The sequence below is a fragment of the Condylostylus longicornis genome, unplaced genomic scaffold (assembly GCF_029603195.1).
Source record: "Condylostylus longicornis isolate FDR11 unplaced genomic scaffold, ASM2960319v2 ptg000049l, whole genome shotgun sequence".
NCBI classification, from domain to species: domain Eukaryota; kingdom Metazoa; phylum Arthropoda; class Insecta; order Diptera; family Dolichopodidae; genus Condylostylus; species Condylostylus longicornis.
Window position 1 is genome coordinate 1118075 of NW_026578018.1, and position 25647 is coordinate 1143721.

Consider the following 25647-nt stretch of genomic DNA (forward strand, 5'->3'; position numbering starts at 1 on the left):
ATACATGTGGTGGCTTTCCTTTTATATTATAAAATACAAAATAAAAATGTTTGTTAGGTAGGTATATTTTCGTATTACAAGAGCATAGATAGAATATTACATTTTCTTCCTCGAGTATTACCCGGGTTCATTCTGTGTCATGAAAACAAAAATATTTGTACTTATGCCAATTGTTTTGTCGTTATATACGTGTTGAGTGGACCTTACTTAACTACATATTACAAAAATCAAATTGGGGATCTACATTTACATACACTTACATATATAGGTAATACCAAACCAAATGCGCTTTTATTAATGCTATACGTAATCTAATAAAGAAATTGGTCGACATTATTACAAATAACTTAATCTAAAATATTAAGAAATACGAACTTCCTAAACTTTACACGCATTTTAGTCCTTTGATAATAATTATTGCTAGTAGTTTTTAACAATTTTTGTTAAAGTATGTGAACAAAACACCAAAATTTATCTGGCCCCCATTAAAAGTACCTACTTATGACAATATAATTTTTTAGTCAACAAATTGCCAATACATCATTTTCATCGAAATATTGATGAATACAAAAAAAAAACAAGAAAACCAAGTTGTCCTAACCAGAGGCCAATTTTTAAAATTTTCAAATGTACATATGAATATACGAGTGTATATACATATGTAGGTAAGTAGCATTATACATTTGAAGATTTTTCTTTGTTTTCAAATGTTTACTGCTATTTAGCAAAATTGTAGTATACTAAATCAATGTTACTTACATGACATCAATGTTAACTTGGAATAACTGTTAGTATTTATGTATAACTTGTTTAGTTTTCCTTTATGAACGAATCCATTTTTAGTTAAGTTTTCCTTTAAACGAATCTACAAATAAATACAATTAGTTAGTAAGCAAAGTATATTTCTGAATATTACCCGCTCTTTTAAGTTACAAATTTTTTTTTTTTAAATACAGTAAATATTAAGGAACTTATACTTAATAGTCACTAAAATTCTTGCCCATTGTTTGGCTAGTTAGTTTTGTAAAATTATTTCAATAATTGTACGTATTTATATCATTTTACTTAGATATTAAATTTTGCCATAAGAATCAAAAACTGCTTGTAATTAATCATTTTACAACGGCTATATGAATTTGTTAAAAAAAAAAATGGTTTCCATACTTGACATAACGATTATATTTTTGTCAACCGTGTTTCCATCTATTTTTGAAAACAATTATTTGAATTTTTGAAATACCGTTGAAAAGAATTTATCTGTAACATAATATATCACATGCCCAAATGTCACATATAACCCAAAACTATATTTATTCTACGCTCTACTCAAAAAAAAATTTAAGCAATCCTCTGTCAAAAATTATTTTTAATATAAATGTATTTATTTTTATAAAATTATTAACATATTATTATTTGTCATTTTTTTCTTATATTGTGAATTCTTGTTGCAAATTAATTGCTCAAAATTTTTAATTTATATTTTAATTGTCAAGAGCGCTACTAAGTAAAAATTAATAATATCATTACCATTGAAAGCGCCTCTTCTATAAAAACTTATAAATAAAAATTATTTTGTAGAGTTTTCTTTTTGACATTTCAAATTTCTTATGTAACCTATATCATTCTTGACATTTCACTAAAGAATATTAAATTTTCTTAAGACCAAGGAAAACTAACTTTGTTCAGGTATAAATTTTTTTTATTTTATTAAATAATAATTTACAAAATATTAAATATATTAATATCGATATAGAATGGCTGGAGATGCTGTAGATGAATCAAAATTAACTGGCCTTTCCAAACATTTTAATGGTACAACAATGAGAGGACGTGCTAATGTAAGTATTATTTCTGGTCAATTCTAAAATTTTATGTAATAATTTGGTTAACATTTTTTATTAATTATTTAAGGTTGCAAAAGCAACATACGCTTCCGTTGGTCTTATCATCGCTTATTTCATGTTGAAACCGAAGAAGAAGTAAGTGCGATGTATAAAATTAGAAATTTTATTCAAATTTTTAATTGTTAGTTTAATGGGATAAAAATTTATGGGAATAAATTAAAAAATTTCTGTAAAATAAAAATGTTGTACTGCTTTTCATTTAAAACTTACATTTTTATATTGCCTGTGAATTAGAATATATTGCGGGAAGAAGCTTTCATGAAGTTAGTAAGCACAATGCACTAAGTCCTTTTCTATTCCCTAAGGATATTATATATTTACTTATACCTAAATCCTTATATGGTTATACATAATTTAATTTCAAAATAAAACAACAATTTGTAATTGGAAGCAAATACATAAAATGTATTTTTATATGTATTGTTTGTTTTTAATTGGAATTTGTTTTAAATTTAATAATGAACATGATTAAAATGTATATTTTTTCATATTATCAATAAAAGTAGGTAGGTATATAATCTCACAATATAATTATACAATAAATTTTATCATCAATATTTAATACCATGCAATTTATTTACGTGCGAATACAAAAAAAAAAGAAACTACCATTACCTTTAAAGTGAAATATGTAAATCTAATTTACGTACAATATCCCTAGCCTTATTAACACCATGAGAATTCGATGAAACCATGCCTTGTAGATCAGTCATATATTTGTCAATATTATCTAAGGTGGCACCATTTGGTTCGCCAGGCAAAGGCTAAAAAAAGGAAAATATTCAGGTAAAGTTTTTAAGTACGTAGGCCATGTGACAAGTTTGCTTTATAAAAATAAATATGTATGTATGTACTGTAAATATGCCTGCATTTAAATTCAGGTACAAAAACAGGAGAGTAACAAATTTAAAGTTATAAAATAAGGTTATAAATTACAGTAACCAATAGCTTTGTTTTTAAATTAAGATTTAAATTTCATAAACTTACCAAACCAGAAAATGCTTGAGCTAATTTTGCTCTCAGTTTATCCAAATATTTTTGCATTAAACGATTTTTTTCAGCAAGTTCTTTATTTTCATTTTCAATTTTTTCAACACCAGTCTTCATATTCTCAATATGTTTTTCTAAAACAGAATTTTGTTGTTCATAGTCAATATTTGATTTTCTTAATGCTCTCAATTCTAAATCAATTGTTTTGTTATGATCTAAAAATTCATCTGTAAATATTGGAATGCATCCATCTGGATAATAGCTTTGTAAACGATTTTCATTATTTTTATTATCGACTGATGATAGTTTTACACTTGATTTAGTGCTGTTACTATTATTATTACTAACATCACTGCTATTGCCATTCATTTGGGAATATTTAGATCCACCATTTGATATTATTTTTGTATTACCATTACTACCAATCGGATTTTTATTTTCCTGTCCATTAAGGCGTTTCTGCTTATAAAATTCTATCATGGCATTATTATACCTAAAAACGTATAAAAAACACTTTTAAAACATTTATAACAAAAAGGAAAACAAATTTTAAAGTTATTACACTGCTCTTTCTGCTTCTGCAACTTTTAAGTATGGAAGCTTCTCTTGTTCATTTAAACGGCTCCATTCATCTGCAATTATTTTTGTCATTTCAATATGACTTTTATCTGGATAATCTGGTTTTAATTTCTCTCGTCTTTCATTCATATACCTAACGTAACCTAAAAGTACATATTTGTTTTTTAAAGAAATTAAAAATTATAATTGAATGAACAAACCAGTCAAAGGTGGACGCGGTGCCCCTTCTTCAAGACGCCGTTTTTTAGTTAACCTATTGCCACCAACTTTCCTTTTTGGACCATTATCAGATTCTGAATTAAAATCACTGCCAATTTTTCTTTTTTTCGAAACTGTTGAACTTACAACCGGATTTGGTTTTTTTTCTACTGATATTGTATTTGCTTCAGTTGTTGATGTTGTTCCTTCAGTTACCATCCTTAATTCATTTTCTAAATTGTCTTCTGTACTTTTTTTCTCTACATTTTCACTGTTTTCTTCGGGACCTTGATCGGTGGCATTAGGTATTTCCATATTTAAAAATTAATACAATTTCTAGATCCGTTTTTAGTACAATATATTTTTATTATTTTAAAAAATTATTAATAATACACTTTTTTTGCAAATAATTATTAAAACAGCGTCGAGCGGTTTTTGTGTTAAATGGAAAATGAAAAGCAAAATATAAAATGGGAATTTTTTGAAGTTCGGTTGCAAAAAGAAAAAAAAAAACTGGGAATTTTAATGAAAGTTTTGATGAACGCTCTCTAGTGTCAAATATATAAATAGTATTTTATAAAATGGGTAATTTTTGTTTTCAAACAAATGTCAAAATTTCTTGTAGATAACGGTAAGAATTTTACTTGTCATAAAAAACTTTGATTTTTAAAACAGTATTACCTCATTTAACGCAATCCCCTCTGCTTTTAAGCTAGAATAGAGAGGTTTTAGAGCTAGAATGGGAAAAACCTATTTTGTTTAAAAAACCTAACTAGAAATTTAAATAATACGCAATTATACTATTCTAATACTATTTGAATAAGACGAAAATTATTATTATTGGCATAATGGTGCGAATTTACACGGCAATTTGATAGCTGTATTCATTTTGATTATTATACAAATTTTACGAACTTTAAAGAAATCGTTTGAATTATATAAAAGAATTTATTCTGACAAGCAAAAAATTTGTAGATAATTTAATGTTCGCCATATTTTTTTTTCTGGTTAAAAGCTTTATGAAATTTAAAATTTTTTATGACAGTTTTAAAAATTTAATTCTTATGCCAGTTTTAAAAATTGAATTCTTGACAGTTAACCTTTATAGCCTATTCCAAATTTTTTTCTTTCAAACATCATAAACGCTATCGGTGTGTAGTTTCAATAACAATATAAATAATTAAGAAAATAATTTTATTTATAATTATGATTGATAGATGGCTTTAGTTATATTTATACATTGAACTTTGAAAGTCACAATAATATTTTTCGTCTTTATTGGGATAGCCACAACAAATATTATTTTCATTTTTTTTAATAATTAAACTAAATCGTTTATACTTTTCTCGTTAATTTAAGCTTTTACTTTCCATTAGAATTTTAATAAAAAAACAAAAGGTTAATAAACGAAAATACCAGACGACTTTTGCATTGTTATTTGATATACTTTTCATTGGCCTTGTTGTCGACAAAGTTTTTGGAAAGTGGATTGAAACGCATGTCAAGCATTCATGCAAAAGTCGTCGTGTAAACACAAACAATATGCTCAAATTGGGTATGTTTACACATTGTAATTAATTCGAAACCAAAAGAAAAAGTTAATTATGTCAAAGTGTTGTTGCCAATTTTCATAAACCTACAATATTCCCCTCTATTATGAACATCGGTATCGGCCGATATATTATCGGCAGTTCTCATCGGTTTTGGGTTTCTTCTGTATTATGAACCGATACCGATAAAAATATTTCAACCGATTAAAAGAAGCTTTTTCATACAAATTTTTGTTTTTGTAAATTGGAGAAAATGTTTTTTTTTCTAATGACATTTGTTTTCTTTCAAAAGTTATTTTCAAAAAATTTTTAAAACTATTTTGAATTTGGTTTTGATGTGCTAAAAAGTTGTTGTAAGAAAATTATTTTCTGTTAAATTTGTAAAATAAAAGTATACATATATCGGGAAAATGTCACGTGCATTATATTTTGAAAGTGAAGAAACGCAAGCTATTCAAAGACGACATATAAGAGATTCAACTAATCCATTGGATTTAGACAACAAAATGTATGTTTATGTACCTATTTTATTTTATTATTTATATAATATGTACACATTTTTTAGGTTTATCCAGAATTTCAGATTATCATTCCTTGCCAGGTTTAAGTCCTCTTCCATTTTTTCTACTAACCGCGCAATTTGTTTTTTGTTGCTTACGATTTTACTCCTAAATAAAATATATGAATAACATTTTGAAAGAAAATAATTTAGAAAAAATGCTTACATTTTAAAAAAGCAATTAATTACACCAGTTTCCTTGATAAAATGAAGATTTTACAAAAAAAAAATCTGTCGTCTAAAAATTTGTACCCGCTTTTAAATCGGTGAAAACCCGACAATTTATCGTTTTCATAATACCAGCTAATACGTTTCCTATATAGGGAAAAAAAGCTTTCCCGACTCCGATAAAATTTACCGATAAACAATGTTGGTAATACAAACACAAAATTTTGCCGATAAATTATCGTTTATCGGCCGATACCGATATACATAATAGAGGGGATTATTCATGTTGTTTCCTTTGAAATTTTTCTTGTGAACATTGTTTTATAGTACACAATTAGAATTCAAAATTGAATTAAAATAAGAAACAGTGAAATATTTTGAATGAAAACTAAATACATAGTTAATTGTAGATATTTTAGCAATTTTATAGAAATCCATATATAACTTTGTGAATGAGTAAGGTAACATTAATTCGTTTTTAGAACAGATTTATAAATAAAAATTTATATCGAAAATTAATTAATGTAATTAGAAATACAAAAAAAAAAGATTAAATTTAAGAAATTTTTTAAAAAATTACCAAATTTAACTTAATGAATTAAACTAAATGAACTAAATTTGGAGGTAATTACTGTAATAAAATTAATCAACTTTTGACAGAATGCATTATAACAGGTACTTATACGCACAATATCAATCCAAGCTACCGAATTCATTTTAAGAAGTTGTTGTTTTAACCGCAAAATGAACAATCAACCAATAAGCTGTGCTATTATGAAAACTTGCATTTAACAATTCTTCTATTTTTAAATGTCAAAATATTCTTTTTTGAATGATTGCCGTTTTGAATGATTAAGATATTAAAATAAAACAAAAAAAAATTTTAGGTCTTTTTTTTCGCTTGAGTTTTATTTTCTGTTTTTCTTCAACGTTCTTTCTCTCTTTTTTTTTTATCTTTTTTTCTCTATTCAATTTTCTTTTTCACATTCATACCATTTTCACAATACATAATATGTATAACAGTTTTAATTTTTTTATCATTTATATATGCAAATAATTATATAATCACTTTTTGGCCTTTTTTTTTCATTTGTTACATTTCAAATTTTCAAATATTTAAAAGTAAAATTTAATGTTTATAATATTTTTACAAAATGTAATACAGAAAAAAAAATTGATTTTTATAAAATATTTCATAATTCACGGTTTCCATTTAAAAAAGAAAAGTAAATTGTTAAATTACTTAAAAACCAAAAAAATTTACAGGCAAGATGAATATTTTCACTTTTAAATTACAATACCTATTATAAGTATGTATAACGTACTTAACGAAAATGTGTATAACAGTTATTATAAAAAAATTTTTTAAACAAGTTGTTTTATTTTTAATTTTTAAATAAAAAAAAAATTTTAACAAATTATCTGAATTTTTTCCTTACAATAAAGAAAATTTTAAAATTTCATTTTTTTTTGCTTTTTTTATATATATATATATAAAATATATATTTGTATATAATTTAAAAAATCAATTATTTATATAATAATATATATATATATATATTTTTATTTCAAATTTATCAATACTAAACAAAGTTTAGTTAACACTAGATTATTATCATTTCATTACAAAGTGTACGAGGTATATGCAGTTCCGATATATAACGTATATATGTATGTATGATCATCATATTTTAGTTAATATTACATATTTACATGTTAAAAATTTTGTGGTATATATATATATATATAAATATAAATTATTATAGTATATTTTAATCACCTTATTAATTATTTAAATTTGAATAATCATAATTTACAAAGATTTTTTTTTAAATTATTCATATCGTATATACATGATTTCGAATATATATAGACAATGTTCGTATCTATATATATATAGAAAATATTATACATTGCAAACTTTGTTCAGGAATAATTTATAACTAGCGTACTATAAGCAGACTATGTAAAATTACAAAAATGATATGTTGTTTATGATCTTTTTCTTTTTTTTTGTTTTAAAATTTTTATTATAATATTTTAAATAAATTACTATATATAAACATAATTAAAGAAAAAAAAAATTTTTTTTTCTCTTTATTCATTTTATTATTTTAATTACTAAAGGAAACTTAAAAATTTTATTCTTAATATTTATATACACATACATTGAATTATTAAATAAAATATATATTTTTTTAATTAAATATAGCTATATATGGTCACTTAAGTTTAATATTAACGGAATCCTTATCCTTTGTATTTGATATTATATCATTATTTTTCTCATCAATTTCAATTGGATCCCAATATTGTCTTTCACCAGATCCAAATATAACAAAGAATGTTGCTGCTATAAAATAAATTCCAGCTGCTATACAAAATACAATACGCCATTGTGCCATTGAATGCTAAAATGAAAAATATAAATATAATTAAATAATAATTGTTTTAAAATAAATTTCATATTATAAAAATAATATTATATACAATATTATAATAATTGATACTTACATCTCCTTCAATTAAATTTCCGGCAACAATTGGTGCTAATAAACCAGCTAAATTTGCTGAACAATTTGTTATTGACATTAAAATACCAGCAAATCTTGGCGTTATATCTAAATGATTAATTTTAAAACCAGAATAAATACCACCATTAAGACCAACACCAATTGTTAATATTGATAATGTTAAAGCTCTATCACATCCTGTGTATGATGCAGCAATTAATGCTACTCCTGGACCATATTGACCTAAAATTAATAGAAATTATGTTTTTTTTTAAATTTAATATTTATTTATTAATGAATTTTATTGAAATGTATTTAATTAACAATTGTTTTGTAGAAATAATATAAATTGGCTGTCAAAATTTAAGATTGAATAAAAAAATGACATTTTCTGATTCTTGTAATACTTGTTTGACTTATGAGTTAATGTGTCATTTGTAAATTTCAAATTCAAAATAATTGACAATGGTTGTCGCGTTCGCAAAATTATTCAAAATTCGGGTAAATTCTTTATTATTTCAATTTTATATCTTAGTATTAACAGTTTTTAAAATGAATTCTAAAAATTAAAATTTAAAGTGATTTTAGTGATTCATTTCCATGCTGAATTTATGGTATTATATTCTAGAACTCAAGGTGTAAATAATGAAAATTTCCAGCCAAATTTTCGAATAAAATTTGTAGTGCATATGATTATTAAGTTTTGTATAATTAAATATTAAATTAAGTATAAATTAATTACATATATATAAATACATACCAATACTGTTAATTAATTTTCTTGTTGCTGTATGAGTAAGCCGTTTAGATGAAATTAACCAATCAGCAATAATTGATATAAACATTGAGAATATCCACATTGCAACATATGGTAAAGCTGATAATATACCATTTTCTTTAATTGAATATCTTAATACTTGTTTCATATATGTTGGTAATTCAGTCATTAATGTTTCATAACCATAATTATGACCCATATGTGCTATTAAAATAGCAAAAAATGGCATTGATCTCATAATAGCTTTAGCTGGTACTGGTGGTGACTAAAAATTTAAGCAAAAATATAAATAATTAAAGTGTACCTAGTGTTTTATATAAATAAAAGCATATAATATATGTATATATATATATTATATGTATGTACATTGGTTCAAATGTTTTATATGTAATATGAAATTTTAACTTACCGATATTTCTTTTTTACCCCATAATGAATGATTAATATATTTTCTTTCTTGTTCATTCATACTTGGATGTTTTGATGGATCCTCATATACCAACCATATAAATAATATTGACCATACAGTACTAAGTACACCAAAAACATAAAATATTGATGGCCAACCATATGCTGAAGCTAGTATACCAGATAATGGCATTGATATCACAGTTCCAAATTGTGCTCCAGCATATACAGCAGCACCCATACGTGAACGTTCATTTGGTGGTATCCATTTAGCTAGTAAGGCGTGTGTACATGGTGCTATCGGACCTTCACCAAGTCCTTGTATAAATCTAACAATACATAATGGTACAACACCACCTTCAAAAGCTGCAACTGGTACAAGGAATGCAAATACAGAATTTATCATCATACCCCAACCCAAAAAATTTAATGCACCATATTTTTTAGCTAAGAATCCAAATGGAATCTAGGAATAAAAATTTAATTATTTTATTTTGTAAATTTTGATAAATTTTTTGGTTAATTTACCTGCGTTATAACATAACCATAGAAGAATGATGATAAAATATAACCTTGTAATGCTGTCCCCCATACAAATTCACCATCATGTTGTGTACTCTATATTATTGAATTTAAATTTTTTGTTAAGAAATTAAAATTTTATACTATCAATAGTAAAGAAACTTACATCATGTGTTTCATTTTCATAATTGGGACATTCATCATCATATTCTTCTTCAGTATTACCACCAATTGCAGTATGATTTACCATAGCTACAATTGCAACAGACATATTTGTTCTCATTACATATGCATTTGCCATACCCAAAAAGAGCATAAATGTGACAAAATGTCTCGTTCCCCACCATTCTATATTTAAAAAAAAGGAAAATATTAATTTTACAAAAATCCATGTAATTTAATGTACATTTATTTTAAAATTGATTAAGAATTCTGGTAACTCTAAGAAACAATGAAATAAAATAAGAGCAGTCTGAGCAAGCTCCTCTTATATTAAATAGAGCTACCAAATTTCTTAATTATTTTTAATTTAAAAATTCACTTACGTTTTGGTTTCCCATATTCATCATCATTTGTACTAGTACTATCGAAATGATCTTTTGTAACAGTCATTTTGGATTATTTAATATATTTTTAACTTAATTAATAAATTATTTGAATATTTAAAAAAAAAAAAAATGAAAATTTTTCAATTAAATTATTAAATTAAAAGTTCCTTTTGAGTTATTGCAATTACGTTTGTGATATATAATTATTTTTATATATATATAAATGTTGTATATATTATGTGCCAAAGTCTATTGTAGTTTGAAAGAACGTCGTCTGAAATTATAAGAACAAAATGAAAAATTATTAATTTTAATAAAAATTAAAATATTTTGCATGATTATTAGGAAATTCAGAGTAGGATAGATTTTGGTTTCGACTATTCAAATTTCGACATATGTATGTATGTACGTATATCTAGCTAAAAATGAATTTTAATTAAAATAAAATCTGAATTCCATGTCTTTTAACATCAAAATTTAATTTTCAGCTAATTTAGCTTAGCGTTACATTGTTTTAACATACAAAATTTTATACAACACAAATTTAATATTAAAATTTGCAGTAATTTTATTGTCATATTAGTTGCTAACTTAAAAATTTTCTTCTTGGATTTATGTATATATTATAGGTATATATGCTATAAAAAATAATAAAATTAAATTAATAAAATGAAATTTATAATTTTGGATCTCAATGCATTTCAAAGAAATTTGAGTTATACTAAACCAAAACTTTAAAAATTTACCAACAACATTTTATTTTAATTGAATTAATTGTTTTAATCTACGGCCTGCTTAAAGATAACCTCAATTCGAGGTTTAAAATATTGCAGAACCTATCATTTAAAGTGCACACTTTTGCGGATTTTCAAAGTTCATAATTTCAGTTTGGTTATGGCTAATACATATATATATAGACAATATACTTTATCTGAGAGCTTATAAATGTATATACGTAAATATTGCCTTAATAAAAAACATTGTGTTTCGCATAATGTGCATGTACTCGTTTTCGAGCTACAGCCTGTTGAAAAGAAAAACGATAACAGATTTTTCCTGCATAAAAATAAATGATTACAACTTCGGAACTATGCAACATAGAGTAATTGTCGAGGGCTTGTTTTGCAGGCAATTGATTCTTCTTTACTTTCAGTTTTACAATCAATTTGACCTGAGCCATAAAGCATGTTATATTACCGTTTATTTATATACACGAAATATCTAGTACGTTTTTTTATTTTTTGCTGGAAATTTGTCAAAGAATCATTTCTGAAATTTTTTGCCACCTTATGCGAAAACACCCTGTGTATTATTATTAAATTGTTAATTTTTTAGATTTGTGAGTTTGTGAAAACATTTTATACGAAATATAAATGCAAAATTACCTTTTTTAAAAATTTTGATTTTCCTTTAAATTTCTTATAATATTTTCTGCTTAAAAGATAACCTTTTTAATAAAACAAAGCGTTTTTAATTGACGAAAAAAAAAACTATTTTCGTTATTTTCTCTTTTAATTTTGTTGATGCTAAAAAATCAGCAAAATTCTTTGGTTAATTTGATTCTTTTTGAATGCATTTTGAATAATTCATCCTATTTTTTTTTTCTTGTAATATATTTTGTGTTAAACGAAGATCAATCTGGAAAAGAAACAAAAATAATAATATAAAATTTATTAGTTTAATTCAAAAATATTTTAATTTAAATTAATTATAAATGATTAATTTATAAAATACTTAATTACAAGCCAATATTCTTTAATAAATTTAATTTAATTATTTAAACAAATAATTAATTTCATACGTATTAAACTCAAAATCAAGAAAACTCTAAATTGTGGATTGTTTTGATTTTCAAGTAAAAACAATTAATAAAATTTTCACAATAAAATTTAACCTTAAACTTACAGCAATAGGGTTATTAACACTTATTGTATTAGCTTACAAGTTGCATAATCGCTGAATTATGTAGCAATACAATGCAACTATTTTAAAATTTTAAAAGAAAACTCTAAAGGAAACTTCCGCATAAATCTCTTCAAATTTTTCAAATTACATACGTATGTAGTATGCATCCTACCTATTATTTTCTATAGTTCTTTAAAATTTATATAAGTTAATAAAATTTTAATTATTTTAATAAAATTTAATATAAAATCAAATTTATTCCACACATACTTCCAATTCATTCCAATTTTTAAGTACTAAAAAATATTCAAATTCTATAATAAAATTACTGCCACTTGCATATATTTAGGCACTTTAAAATAAAATACTGAACGTGAACAAACGAAATTATTTCCATTTTTAATAAATTAAATAAACAAAATAATTTTTGTTATATTTTATAACAGTTTTTTCCCAATTAAATAATGAAAAATTTAAAAGACCAAACAATGTGAAAGGATCAATTAATTAAATTTAAATGCGAAATTTTTTTAAGTATGTCATATACTATATAGTATATATGTAAGTATATACTTGAAGAAATATAATGTACTTAATTTAGAATTTATTAAATGAATCATAAATAATACTCTTTTTTAAAATATTGTTATAAAATATTGTTACTATTGTGAATGAAAATTTTAATTTGATATTAAGTAAATATAATAAGTATACAAAATAAGACCGGAAACTGTTAAATGATGTCATCGTATCTATATACCATAATAAGTAATTTTAATATACATGTACATATACATACATACATGCATATATTAAATTATTATTAAATTTAAGACGTGAAAAAAAAAAAAGATTTATGGGATTAATAAAAAAAAAATATGTGGCTATATACTTATATACATATAACATTGTATTTCAATTTTTGGTACAGTTATTTTCATTTTTAACTTAATCAAATATAATAATAAGCACATACTTATATATATAATAAATTTTTAAATTATTATATTAAAAATTTTACTAAATTTATGATTCATTGTATTAAATTAATTTTTGGAAAATTATTCAATTAAAAATTAAATTTATAAAACTGGTCATGGTAACATTTATTTACTGACGCGATGCGTAAGTGTTATAATAGAATTTTAGAATTCTTAAAACAATTTATTAGAGAAATTAACGAAGCATGATAAAAATTACATGATGCGGTAACACCAAATTTCAAGCTTCCATCTGCTTAATATTAAAGGTGTTTAAGTTGAAGTAATTTTATGATAATTTTCCTAGTTCTTTTATGACAATCTATAATTAATTCATGGCGAATTTTCATATAACAATTAAGACGAAAATTGTAACTCATAAACGAATATTGTCTTATTTGAGATTAATTCACTCTTAAGTCAGAAATTAATTCAGTCAGAAATACTTTTTATTATACAAAAAATGAAAGCTTAATATATGTATAATATTTTTCAAAATATGACACTTTTCTATATTATCATTAAAATATTAGGTAAACTTTACATTTTTAAAAACACCATAATGTAAATTTTTAAGCCAAATAAAAGGAAATTGAATTTATGTACCTAGGGTCCTCTAAATAAAAACTCATTGCAAATAAATAAATATACAGCCCCAAAATTTAAATATATGTATGTGCTCAATTTTCCAAATAATTCAAAAATATTAACAAAATTTTCAAGATCGTATACTTATTTCTCATATATTATAAATACCAACTACAAGTATAAATTTTAAAATCTACCCAAATATTCACTTTGATTTTTAATTTATCTTTATTGGATTTTATCATTATTTGGTACATGTCTCACACCATATTATAATTTAACCATTTACTTTAATTATATAACATTCACCCACCCTCGATTATAACATTCTATTTTTGTAATCATTATCTAGGAAATTATATCTAGGAAATGATCTAGTAAATACAAGAATTAAATAAATTAAATTGAATTATAAATGAGAAAACAAAAAAAATAAATTTTTTTTTTAATTTTAACTATAGCTAGTTTGGTGTTAAAAAAAAATTTAAACTCACATAATTTAATACGATTAATTACCACGGCAAGAACCAAAAAAAAAAAACTAAAATGAACTCATTTAATTTTTGCAAAGTGACAGAATTAATAAAATTAATAACAATAGCAAAATTAAAGAAAAGGAAAATAAAAACAACCAAAAAGTGACAAGAGTAAGAAAAAAGCCAAATAGATTCAATTACGCGGTTATTTTATCAAGGTAAGTACGTAAAATATTCTGTAAAAAATAAATGAAAAAAAAATCTTAACTATCAAAGCAAAAATTTTTTTGTGGGTTAGGTACCAATTGTTTTTTTTTTGTAACGTTCCGATTTAAAATTCATTGATATTTTTTTTTTAATTTTACTATTATTTTAGTATATTATATATGTATATAAAGAATACCATTGTTATTGTAATACAAAATTTAAAGCTTATTTCCTCTCTTTTGTTTATGGCTACCTACAAACATTTTTTTTGTTTGTTTTTTGTACATAATATTTAAAAGAATTAAAATTTTTCTACAAAATATTTAGAATATAAACTTTATAATTAAAATATGCATACAAACATACATACGTGTACCCAAATATACCAAATATGCACATATACATTTAAAACTTGCGATACAGTGAACTCTCAGTGAAAAGAATAGTGGTTTTTCAAAATTTAAACATGATTCACGAATTTTTATTTTTTTGACATTAAGATGGTGTTCTATTCTTTTAATGTAAATATATTTACGGACTAATTAATTTAATTTATATTTACATATTAAAGTTTTCAATAAATTAAATAAGATCTATTAATAATTAACTATTGTACTCGTATAGCATATTGTAAAGTAACTCATTGGAAAAATTTAGTTCAAAATTGTGACGTAAAATTTGTTCTATTGGGTTAGAATTTTGACGTAAATTGGTTCTATTTGAAAAACTACTCTACGTATAAGAGATAAACACTCACAATTTAATTAACAAAATATCTTTTTAAAAATTATTATGATTATTGAAATGATATTATTTTTTTCATGAAAATTAGTAAACAAAGACGAGAATAAATTTTTTGTTTACAAAAGCAAATATCATTTATTTTGATATTGATAAATTAAGGTATGTTAATATCTTTACTCTCTAAAAAATTTGGTTTTTTGTAGGTTGCGAAAAATTAGAATTTATGAGATAAGTATATGAAGTTAATTCTTCGAGTCACACTCATAAAACGCACTTCAAATTTTTCTTGACTTTTAGATTTTCAACATGTAAAAGAAAATATGTTATGCAATTACCATTTTTGACAAAACATAGTAAAGTCATAAATTTCAAAAAGTTTTGTGACAAATTTCATAAGTGGTAAAGTTTTGAATTTTTTAATAGTGTTAGTTTATGAAAATCGCTATTCAGTAATATTGAAATCAAATGGAATGAAACTGAAACAGATGTCTTTGTTAACAGATATATACAAATGTTATAATAATTATATAATTGTTACAAACGAACTATTGTTGCAATTTAAATGTAATAAATTCTGAAATCAGAATTTATTACATTTAATATTCTGAATTTCTGAATTCATTCTATATAGCAGTATTTCAATTAATAAATTATTCGGTTTATAATTTCTAATTGCATGTTACAATTTCGCATAAATGCAATTTACTAGACAGAAAAATGAAATATGTGATGAAAAAAATTGCTTCAAAATGCGTTAATCAATTTCTTTATAATAAAAAATTCATCCAGAATAAATGAACTTTTCTTTTGTAATAACGCAACTCTACTGTAAACTTTAAAATACACTGTATATTTTAAAAGCCTCTATATACAACTTAAAGTTTTCGCACTATTTAAAAATAAGAAAAATAAAAAGTAAGAAAAGAAAACTCACGTTTTCGTTTATGTCTACCACATGATCATCACGTTAAAATATACTTTGTATGTAACATATTAAAATGTGTATACACATACATACATATATGCATTATATTTTATAAAATAAAAAAAAATTATAATTTTTTTTTTGTTTAAGAATATGAAAAATTCTAATTAATATAGCTGATATTTATAGCTATATACATATAAGAAAATTCAATTGTTATTAAATTTTCATATTTTCACTTTATTCACTTATTTTTTATATTTTAATAACATTTTTTTTTATATATTTTTAAATCTGAACTTTGGAAACTATAGAGAACAAGAATAAACTGTAGACAACCGAATAAAAAAATAAACTAAAAAAATAAAATTAATTTTTTATTTTCTCTTTTAAATTTCTTTAATAAAAATTATATAAATAGAATTAAAAATAAAAAAAATAAGAAAAAAATAATAATAATAAGAACAACCATTACACCATAATATACTCTTTAGTATATATTTTAAAGAGAGAATGTGACGCAATCGAAATATTTGTGTGATTATATTTTATTTATTTATAATATCAGTACAGCACATTTAAGTGTAGATATTCTGAAAATTTTTTTATATAAACTCTACATTGATTTAAAAAATCTGTCTGTCTACATATACTTATATTACAATTCGCATGAATGCGTTTAAATGGTAATCATATGTCACTTTGATATTTCAATAAAATTTTTTAATTAACTTGTTTTTTTTTTAAAAAAAATATACAAAAAATTCTTTGGAACATTTTTTGTAATTACAATTTTTAACTAGAAATACTCAATAAATTTTAAAACCAAAGTTCCAAATAAAGAAAATCCGGATATTTGGAATATAATACACGAGTATTATACAAGTTGTTAACACAAATATGCGCTTGGAGCGCATTCATAAAACTATTTCCTCACACTGTCCTCTCTATAAACGAGTTAAATCGAATTTTTGAGAATTTTGCGTAATGAGTGAAATAAGCAATTAAAATATGTTCAATTTAAAAAGAGGAAAAAATCAATTTATTTTAAAATTATGTAAACTTACTTATTCTAATTCAAACAATAGTAAAACAAACCTAAAATAATTTCTAAATAATTAATATTTGAAGCAATTAACAAAGTACAAAAATCTCATAAATTTTTTATTGTGAATATTTAAAAATAAATTTTTAAAATGCAAAAACACGTTAAAATTTATATACATTTTCTTTTAAAAAGATTATTTTTTACAAATATCTAATTATTTTTAATTAAAAATATTAATAGCTTCAAAAATTTAACATGTACCAGCCCGTTATTTTACAATAATATATACGATTATTCATCTACATGCCGAATGAAAATCGAACACAATTTGATTTATTCATAGCAAATTAACATTGTATTGTTATTATAATTTTGTGCTAAATAAGACTTTTTCTATATAAATCACTCTGCTTTACTTTACTTATTTAGAAAAATCTATATTGACTAATTAAAATTCTTCAAAATTGCAGTAATATTACATTATTCAAAAATTACAGGTCATATGAATATTTTATAAAAATATTATACTTTTGTTATTACAGCAAAATGTATTGAAATTTTATAAAATTAAATTAATTAAAATTTGTCAATTTAAATATTATTTAGTAAATTTGAACGTGAAATATAAGTATACACCGCATTTTTGATTGAGCTTAAAAACAAAAATAATTAAAATAACAGAAAATAAATTATAATGTTATATTTTTTTTTTATTTTAACAGTATCATAGTGTTATTTTCTTTTAATTCTGTCATGATAAGAATGTTCACTTTAATTATGATTATAAATTTAATATAAATGTGCACTATTCATAAATAATCGGGAAGAAAATAAAAGTAATTATTTAGTAATAGTAAGTATGACTTTTCAAATTCACAATAATCATTTTTAATTATGGTCAAATTACAATCATTCTACTTAAAACTTCATTCAACATAAAATGTAAACATTGTATAAAAAAAAATTGAATAGAATTTTCAATAATAGAATAATTAATTATAATTAATTACTTTTGACAAAATTATTCACCTTGATCAATTTATATTAAAATTATTTTAAAAATTTTAATTTTAATTTGTAAAAAAAAAAATTTTTTTTATCAATCACATTTACTTGTACGAGTATCACAAACACTTTTTATATTATTATTATTTTTTTCTACCGTGCAATGTGTTTGTAAACATTAGAAATTTTTAAATATTTTCCTTGTAAATACGAAATGAATTTAAAAAATAAGAGCACATGTATGATTTTTTTTTATTATGTATTCAAACACTTATATAAACACTTATATTTTTTACTTTTAAAAATAAATTTGTTTTGTACCTAAGTAGAATTCCATACATACAAGATGAAAACAATATTTTTGACACTCTTATTTACATTTGAATCATTTTATTTAAGCTATCAGTAATTTTAAAACTGTATTTGTGTATTTACTAAAACATGCTTTTATATACCTACTAATTATATATTAGAAAAAAATAAATAAATATTTTTAATATAAAATTTTTGTTAATTAATTCAATTATAAAGAATTGGTAATTAAAAAATAAATTATGGAAAAACAAAAAATAAAATTTTAGCACAAATTAATCTTAAAATTTTTTTTTTGTTATACTTATATACAAAATATAATAATTGATATTAATTAAATATTAAAATAAAATTTTAAATATTGTTTTCCGTTTGATTCTTAATATTAAACAAATTTTATATTGAAATTTTTGTCATCATTGAACTCCAAATCAAAAATCATTGAACTCCGTATCGATCTATAAAATATCTAAATTACAAATTTAAAAAATTTACATCACTCATTCAGCAAAATAATAATAAAGTTTTATAATCGTCTTTAAATCCGAATTTAAAAAAACGACTAATGAGTGACATTACGCGTAAAAAAAAGCCAGTATGAGCATTTGTATATGTATATATAAATGCAGATCTAAATTAAATTTGAGTTATTCTATTATATAAGTTTAATTGCTGCATAAAATATATTGAATGGATTAGTTTGCATATAGGTATGAACGCTCAATCCATTTTGATTTTATAATTATTTCGCAGTAATAGCAATATAATATGTACTATTTAATAATAATATATAGTATCTATTTAATAATAGTAGGAGGCAGTAATTGCTATTTTAAATATTGAATATTATACATAAATACCATATTACTAAAATTTTTATTAATTAAAAGAACGGATATTTTATTAAACTTCATCATTTGTGATGGGATCCCATTTAATTTTTGAAAAATTTATTTTAACCAAATTATGAACGAAAATTTCGGCTTTAAAATTTCATTATGAAGAATAAAAGTAAAATAAATTTTTTGTTTACAATAATAATATTATTCAAAACTAATTTAAAATGTGATTAATTTGCAGATTCGCAATATTTTATTGAAATGACACTATATCACTTAAAAAATATCGTAAACACTCTCTTTTATTTTTCATATTTATTGGCTACATATGTAGTGAAAATGATTTCAAATTTCGACTTAATCATACTTTGTTATATAGATCTGTAGGTATGTGTGTATTAATTGTGTTTTTTTCTATAGTTTTACGCTTCATTACACTTTAATTATCATTTTAAAAATTATTTATTTTTATTTACTTTTTTAACAATAATTAAAGCAGTTAAAGTTTTACAAGTTTTGAGTAATTTTTTGTTTATCGTGTTCTTTTTGTTATTCGATTAAATTTAAAATTTAATTTTAAAACACTTGTATTTTTTACATTTTCGTATATTCGGTTCTGAGTTAAAACAATGTACATATATGCGCACATACTTTATTCATTTAATTTTATTTACAAACAAAAAAAAATTCTTCTTAAAATATCGGAAATCAAAATGATAATGAGAGTACATCACCGCTATGTCAATTTTTTTTTTTTACAACAAATTGTTAAACAGGCAATGGTACAACAATATTATGTACATACAAAAAATAAATAAGAGAACAAAAATTTTCCAGGTAAAAAAAAAATATAATTTTAAGGGGAATGTCAATTTTCGAAATATTTGTATTAAATAATCAATGAGTAATAAAATGTAGGTACATATTTAGGCAGGTACATACATGTATTTTGAGTTTTAACAAAAATAAGTAAAATACATACATATAATTTGAATAAATATTTAACCTGAAAAACTTGAAGAAATGAAAAATTTTAAAATGATTCATAAAACAAATGACATACTAGTATACATACTAAGGGTTGTCGTAGTTATTCAAGGCTGTAATTAGTAAATTATCTGATTTCAAAATATAAGAAAAACAATGATCTCATATTTTAAATACAAAATATACTATTTTATATAAAGAAGAATTTTAGAACATAGCCATTCCGAAAATATGAAAAGAATAGAAGTTTTCAATATGTATCAAGTTACGATAGTATAAAAATATTGTAAAAAATTTCATATTTACTTCATAAATAATTTAAAACAAAATTGTCGATACCTCGTATTGTTCTACTACGCACTCAAGTAATTGAATTCTAGTACATTCTAAAGCATTCATTCAAAAAATAGTTGCTTTTACCTAGAAGGGGTATAATTATATATGAATATAACTCAATTTGGATTGACATATTTTGTGACAGAAGTTTTCTATACTTGCACACATTTCCTTTAGTATCTCTTTAATAATAGTAGGAGGCAGTAAATGAGTATACAATAGTATAATTCAAAAATTCATTATACTATTTATACTTGTGTATTTTGACGATTGGCTTAAATCACAGGATTCCAACTTGTGACGAATGAATGAAAACTGAAAATGATATAATAAATCATTACGAATTTCATTTAGTTCTATTTAAATTTTATTCAACTCATTTAATATAAGGAAATTTCTACAATTTTCTTCGTCTTATATGGGGAATCGATCCGAGTTATTCTAATACATACAAAAAAAAATTTGCAAAATAAATAAACTTGAAGAGAAAGTAAATTTTTTCAGTTTTTACCTGTAGGCTATTAATTGCTTTGTAAAAAAATGTGCAAATTATACCTTATTTCTCTTAAGGAATTTAAATTATTGAACTTGACACCAGCTGTATTGTTAACATTGAATTAACATTGAATGTTATTTTGATCAAATATGAATTCGAAGAATTTAAAATGTTTTTAATATTGAATTTTTTTTATTTATACTTTAAAAATTAATAATTATAATTAAAATTATTTAATTTCGAGAAATTTCTATAAGGGCTCACATGCTCATAATATATTTACGTTCTTCTAAATTACAAAATTTTGAAAATCACTGCTTTTATTTACAGTCAATATAAACCTTAAGTACATAATATTTTTTTCTATTTTAGAATAAGTATTTATTCTCGCTCATATGATTTTTACTCTCTCATATTATATAATACCGTATGTTCGTATATATTTCTATGTGCAACATGTTCATATATTACTTTTGATTATATACTCAATATATACACGGTATATAATTTATTCTCTCTTTATATAAATATAGAAATTGTGCATTCAAAAAAAACAAAAAGTAAAGAAAAACTAGCATTTAAATTCTCCCAAAAAAAAAATTTATAATGGGAAATTTAAAAATAAATATTAAGAGAAATAAATAAGTAAATTTTTAATTTTAAATACTTTAATTTTAATTTTTCACTTTCTAAGTATAATTATAGCAAGAAAATCATTTTAATAGCCAATATTTTTAATGCATTAATTAAATTTTAATAGAATATATAATTAACAGATACTAGTGGATACTAGTATAATGTATGCACAAGTAAACAAATATGTATGTATGTATATTGGTTCTTTCTGGTTTTTATGAATGATTTTTCAGTCGCAATTTAAATGCAAAATTATAAGGTTCATAATAATTACATGAATAGTAAAAATAGCCTTCCTATAATTGTGGTTAAATTCTATTAGATTTTATGGTCAATGTTAGAGTATAAAACACATACTTACATTCATTAATATGAATATATATAAATAATTATTAAATAAAAATTTAATTTTTGCAAAAAAGGAATATTTATTAAGCATAATTAAAAATTTAATTTTTCAAATTGAGTTTGGTAGATTTTGGTTTTTATTTAAATACATATGTATATGAGCATATGTAAATATTTATTAAAATTACAAATTTATGCGCCTAAATATTTATACAATTAAGGCGATTTATTTTTTTTTAATAAAAGTAAATGTTAAAAATTTTTATTTATTCTAAATTTATTTGCTCATATTAAAATGGAAAGAAAGAATATTAATTACTTTAAGTGTAACTTAAAAATGAACATTTTTTATTATTAAATAAAAGGTAACACAAATCTAAGAAAATATCATGGAAAAGAGAAGCATTTTTAAATATGAGACTATAGCTCAATCCGTTGTTGTTTTCTTAAAGTTTCTGAAATAATAATTTTAAAGTAATTCTGTCAGTTGCCAAAAAAAAGCATGCAACTTCTTTTTTTTTTACAAAAACTTGTGAGATTAGCCAAAAATTTCAATTGATTTTAGCCATTTCCAAAGGGAAAAAAATCAACAACAATTGAAAATAATAGTAAAAAAATATTTTTTTTTTAATTTTCACAAAAAAAAATTTCATAAATTTATTATTAAGTTTTTTTTCTCTTATTCTCTTAAACTTTAGATTTCATTTCATGTAAAATTTTTCAAAAAATTTCAAAAGAAGGCTTCAGAATTTTCATTCTATTAAAAGTATTTGCTTTCTCTCCCAATCCCCCCTAAATTTAATCTGAATTTGAACTTAAATTAATTTATCTTTGTATAGTTTTTATACGAAAGCTTCTGTTATTGAAAAATTTATAAAATTTTTCCGTAATCAAACAGATTTGTTCTATAACGTAAATTTAATTATACAAAAAATTGTCTTTAATTTTATTAAATTTAAATAAATTACTCTAATATCATTTCTGTCAGTAATTAGACATATACACAAGTTTATTTATAACCATGACCGGCTACATAAACATAATAAAGAATTAAAATATACAGCTCACTCTTATTAATATTATTTACGATAAAGTTTTTAAGCATTAAAAATATTATTAATAACTGTACAATTAATACATAAAAGAATATAATTACACATTTAAATTAATAATCATAAATCGCGAAGAGGACAGATGTTATTTAATTAGCACTCATAATTACATTTATAATTTTCCACACTAATGAATTTTTTATTTTTAGAAATTATATTATGAAAATTTCATTAAATTTAAATTTATGTATATGTATTAATAAAGTAATAAATTATATGTTTATATTAAAAAATTTTATTTAAAAAAATTTAATTATATGTCATTTATTTTAACTTTATATTTTAATTCAATATTTTCTCCATATACCTATGATTATGATTTATTCTAATTTCAATTTATTTTATATTAATAAATAATTTTATTAGTATATAAAATATTTAAAAAGAATTAAAGAAAAACAAAATTGAAAATAATAAATAAAATTTATTTTTGTTTTTAGTACTTTTCCAAAAAAATTGACAAAAAGAGATGTTAATTAGTTTTACTTTGTCCGTTCGTCCGCCCGAGTGTTTGTTTCTCAAATTCTATATTCTTTAAGATAGAAAGGTGGAATTTTACATTGTAAATAGATTTTCACTGGAAACTTATTTCCGTATACAAGAATAGTTTTTCTAATCTACCCGCTTCTGTAAATTATAGCCCCTCATTACAACTCGAAATTTCTAAAATTTGATTTTTTGGTACCGAAATTGCAAGACTTCCCAAATTTCGACAAATGCCATACCATCAACAATTATAATTATTTTTCTTAACTTAACACAATTAACACTTGAATTCGAAAATTATGTTAATGCCTCTTTCAATTTTTTTTTACCTCATCCTAAATGTATGCAATCATTTTTAAATAATGTAAAGATTATTTTTAAAAACTGTACACATTTTCACTTCTTGAAGGGAAAAGTAATACTTTACAAACAATTGATTTGACCCAACAATTTATTTTTCGTTTTTAAATTTTATTTTTTCGAAAAAAAAACACGAACTCAATAATTTATGAATTGAAATATTTATAAAAAAAAAATGGAAATGCAAAATTATTAAATAGATATTTATCACATAAAATGTTAAATATATTTTTGGAAAAAAAAAAAAATTAATTTATTTTTTTAATTTACGATTCTTGATTTTTTTTGAATTCACAAATTATTTTTTAATCCGAAAACACCTTAAAGATTAAACAGTGTTACTTAAATGGTTTAATAAAATGTACTGATTTATATTAAAATTATTTTCACTATGCTTGGAAATTACTTAAAAATTTAAATAAAGTTTATTTAATTATATTTGTATGAGTAAATTTTTTAATAATAAACACACACAAAAAAAAAAATTTAGATAAATTAAAAATTAATTAAAATGAAAAGTGTCCACTTAAAGGTAATTTTACTTTAATTCAAATATTTCCGCTATTAAAAATCATTGTGAAAACAATACCATTTTTTTGTGTCAGAAATTACAGTTCAATTCACTTAATAATTACATATTATGTATATATATATAAAAATATGTAATTATATACTTTTATTTTGAATTTTAAATATATTATAATTAAATGAATTTTTCAAACAATTGTTTTACTTATTAGATTTAAATTGCAATCTTTTATTATGAATCATTAGAATTTTAATAATTTAATTGTAATTTTTTATTCAATAATTATTTTGTAATTAACACTTTACAATTTTATAATTGATATACCGAAATACGTTACTATTTGTTCAAATATACTACTATTTAAATATTTTTCTTAAATAATACTTAATAAAATTTAAAAATATTATAATGAAGAATATTGAAATTATAAACTTACAGGACAAATTTAAACAATAAAATGCCAAATTTTTTTCCGAATTAAAGGTTTTTATAATATTTTCATTTTTTTTTCTAATCTACAGGTAATTATAGTTTATTTATTTTATCATTTATTGTATATAATTCCAAAAAAATAAAAAATGGCTTTAATAATATTGGTATTATATACGATG

At 21.9% G+C, this 25647-nt stretch overlaps 3 protein-coding genes across 4 annotated transcripts in view; 1 reads left to right on the top strand and 2 right to left on the bottom strand.

The window, feature by feature from the left end:
• The first annotated feature begins 1614 nt into the window (after positions 1–1614).
• LOC129611362 (ATP synthase membrane subunit K, mitochondrial-like) lies at positions 1615–2085 on the top strand. Its single transcript, XM_055524468.1, has 3 exons — positions 1615–1686; positions 1754–1838; positions 1912–2085. Exons 2-3 carry the CDS (start codon positions 1755–1757, stop codon positions 1981–1983), a joined length of 156 nt encoding a protein of 51 aa, XP_055380443.1. The 5' UTR covers positions 1615–1686; position 1754; the 3' UTR covers positions 1984–2085.
• Positions 2086–2207: 122 nt separating this feature from the next.
• LOC129611361 (high mobility group protein 20A) lies at positions 2208–4105 on the bottom strand. Its single transcript, XM_055524467.1, has 4 exons — positions 3674–4105; positions 3457–3616; positions 2892–3387; positions 2208–2668 (listed from the first exon to the last, which is right to left on the bottom strand). The coding sequence occupies exons 1-4, from the start codon at positions 3984–3986 to the stop codon at positions 2522–2524; spliced, it is 1116 nt and encodes a 371-aa protein (XP_055380442.1). The 5' UTR covers positions 3987–4105; the 3' UTR covers positions 2208–2521.
• Positions 4106–7890: 3785 nt separating this feature from the next.
• The window catches only part of LOC129611301 (putative inorganic phosphate cotransporter), a 32619-nt gene continuing 14862 nt past the window's right edge, over positions 7891–25647 (bottom strand). Inside the window, exons 1-9 of one of the 2 annotated variants that reach the window (XM_055524375.1) lie at positions 16552–16571; positions 12103–12355; positions 10715–10991; positions 10336–10517; positions 10176–10265; positions 9649–10113; positions 9222–9504; positions 8463–8704; positions 7891–8359 (exon numbers count right to left, since the gene is read on the bottom strand). In XM_055524375.1, the coding sequence (XP_055380350.1) occupies positions 8171–8359; positions 8463–8704; positions 9222–9504; positions 9649–10113; positions 10176–10265; positions 10336–10517; positions 10715–10781 (1518 nt within the window). In that variant the 5' untranslated portion in view covers positions 10782–10991; positions 12103–12355; positions 16552–16571 and the 3' untranslated portion in view covers positions 7891–8170. Of the gene's footprint in view, positions 8360–8462; positions 8705–9221; positions 9505–9648; positions 10114–10175; positions 10266–10335; positions 10518–10714; positions 10992–12102; positions 12356–16551; positions 16572–25647 lie in introns of those variants that run through there. The other variant, XM_055524374.1, reaches the window with a different exon arrangement.